Below are 2,821 nucleotides of genomic sequence, written 5' to 3' on the forward strand. Positions count from 1 at the left end.
GGCTATTTTTTGGTTGCAGCCGTCATTGTTGTTTTGGCGGGCCCAGGCTGGATTCGAACCCTCCACCGTAGGTGTATGTGGCTGGTGGCACTGAGCCTTTTTTTTTTTTGAGACAGAGTCTCACTCTGTTGCCCTTAGTAGAGTGCTATGACGTCACAGCTCACAGCAACCTCCAGCTCTTGGGCTTAGGCAATTCTCCTGCCTCAGACTCCGAGTAGCTAGGATTACAGGCACCCACCACCACCCACAGCTATATTTTTGTTGCAGTTTGGCCAGGGCCAGGTTTGATCCCGCCACCCTCAGTATATGGGGCCAGCACCCTACTCATTGAGCTGCAGGCGCCACTCTTAATTAATATTTTTTGAGACAGAATCTCACTCTGTTGCCCTGGGTAGAGTGCCATGGCATCAAAGCTCATAGCAACCTCAAATTCAGGCTCAAGTGATCCTCTTGCCCAAGCTTCCTGAGTAGTTGGCACTACAGGTGCCAATCCTAATACCCAGCTAGTTTTTTCTATTTTTAGCAGAGATGGGGTCTTGCTTTTGCTCAGGCTGGTCTTGAACTCCTGAGCTCCAGCAATCCACCAGCCTCGGCAGCTCAGAGTTCTAGGATTACAGATGTGAGCCACCAGGCCCAGTCTAAATTTTTCTGATTTTTTTTAACACCAGGTCTCACTATTCTATTCAAGCTGGACTCAAACTTCTAGCTCCATGAAGCTAGAACTAGTAGCTCCTGCCTCAGCCTCCATAGCAGGGATTTGGGATGGGATTAGTAGCTAGGATTATATACATGAACCACTGCACCTGGCTAAAATATTTAACTTCTTTGAGCCTGTTTCTTCATCTGTAAAATGGGGCTATAGCGATAGAGACTATGCAATGTCTGAAATAATGATAGGGCAGAACCCAGCTTTATCAGGAAAAGGAAGCGGCCCCTAAGGCTACACCCTTTCCCCTCCTCAGCCTCATCCCCACAGATACTCACTGTCCAATATCACCATATCCCGATGGTCCTGCCGCAAAGCCTGTGCTGGGTCAGCATCATCACCTCTCCTATTTCCTTTCTTCACCAATCGTACTGCTGGGGTTGCACCAGCTGCAAGAAATTGACTCTGGAAGCGCAGCAGGTCCACCTCGGATTCCCCTGGCTTTGGTCTTGACAGCATCTTGACACGTCAGCAGCCTCCCCAGTATGATTCTTTCCAGCACTGTTTCCGTGTGGGATTCCCTTTTATTCCTCCCTAAAAATAACAAATATGCTCAGAGGGACAAAGGATCTCTCTGCAGATGACCCCTGATCCTCTTTTTTTTTTTTTTTTGTCGAGACAGAGTTCTAACCCTTTGCCCTGAGCAGAGTGCAATGGCATCGTAGCTCACTGCAACCTCAGACTCCGGCTTGTGGGCACCCTGCTGCCTCAGCCTCCAAGGCCACTGGTATTACAGGCGCTCACCACAGTGCCCGGCTGGGTTTTCCATTTTTTCCCATGAGTTGGGGTCTCACTCTTGCTCAGACAAGCCTCAAACTCCTGAGCTCAAGCAATCCTCCCACCTCAGCCTCCCAAAGTGCTGGGATTACAGGCGTGAGCCACCGCGCCCGGCTCCCTGATCCTCTTTATTAGGTCTCAAAGAAGACTTCTTCTTCCTTGGATTCATTCATTATTCCTCCTCATTCACAGCTTATTGCCATTGCTGCCCTTTTCAGCCCTCCTTGATCAGTAACAATACACGGTGTCCCCAAAGTCACCATGCATACAAAAAAATTATGTCAACATAATTATGGAATGTGTTTACCACGAGCAGGAGAGATTTCATGTGTGTATAGAGAGGTGGCCAACACATGGAGTGTATTTTGTGGGCCAGGTGCAGTGGCTCATACCTGTAATCCTAGCACTCTGGGAGGCTGAGGGGGGTGGACTGCCTGAACTCAAGAGTTTGAGGCCAGCCTGAGGAAGAGTGAGATCCTGTCTCTACTAAAAATAGAAAAACTAGCCAAGTGTCGTGGCAGGCGCCTATAGCCCCAGCTACTTGGAAGGCTGAGGTAAGAGGGATCACTTGAGGTCTAGAGTTTGAGGTTGCTGTGAACTATGTCACGGCACTCTACCCAGGGCAACAGAGTAAGACTATCTAAAAAATAAAGAAAAGGCTGGGTGCAGTGGCTCACACCTGTAATCCCAGCACTTGGAGCACTTGGGAGGCCAAGGCAGGTGGATTGCTTGAACTCAGGAGTTTAAGACCAGCCTGAGCCAGATGGAGAGAGCTCATCTCTAAAAATAGCTGGGTGTTGTGGTAGGCACCTGTAGTCCCAACTACTTGGTAGGCTGAGGCAAGAGAATCACTTAAGCCCAATAGTTTGAGGTTGCTGTGAGCTGTGACACCATGGCACTCTACCGAGGGTGATATAATGACACTTTGTCTCAAAAAAGTAATAATAATTTAATTTACAATAGCATTAAAAACAATAAAATACTTCAGAATAAATTTAACCAAAAAAGTACAAGACTTGTCCATTGAAAATTATAAAACATTGTTGAACTGTTTTGGCACCGTAGCACAGTGGTTACGGTGCCAGCCACATATACTGAGGCTGGCGGGTTCAAATCTGGTCGAGGCCAGCTGAACAACAATGACAACTGCAACAACAACAAAAAAATAGCTGGGGCTCGGCGCCTATAGTTCAACCGGCTAAGTCGCCAGCCACGTACACCTAAGGTGGTGGGTTCGAATCCCCAGCCCAGACCCGCCAAACAACAATGACGGCTGCAACTAAAAAAAAATAGCCAGGCATTGTGGCGGGCGCCTGTGGTCCCAGCTACTTGGGAGGC

At 48.4% G+C, this 2,821-nt stretch overlaps 1 protein-coding gene across 3 annotated transcripts in view; it reads right to left on the bottom strand.

Annotated features, from left to right (window-relative positions):
• RPAP1 (RNA polymerase II associated protein 1) overlaps positions 1–2,821 on the bottom strand; it is a 32,323-nt gene that overhangs the window by 27,403 nt on the left and 2,099 nt on the right. For all 3 annotated transcript variants that reach the window (XM_023514278.1, XM_023514277.1, XM_012806359.2), the window contains exon 2: positions 985–1,240. In XM_023514278.1, coding sequence (XP_023370046.1) covers positions 985–1,165 — 181 coding nt within the window. In that variant the 5' untranslated portion in view covers positions 1,166–1,240. The remainder of the gene's footprint in view (positions 1–984; positions 1,241–2,821) is intronic.

This window comes from Otolemur garnettii, unplaced genomic scaffold, assembly GCF_000181295.1.
Source record: "Otolemur garnettii isolate 467f Iridium unplaced genomic scaffold, OtoGar3 scaffold00050, whole genome shotgun sequence".
Classification (NCBI taxonomy): Eukaryota; Metazoa; Chordata; class Mammalia; order Primates; family Galagidae; genus Otolemur; species Otolemur garnettii.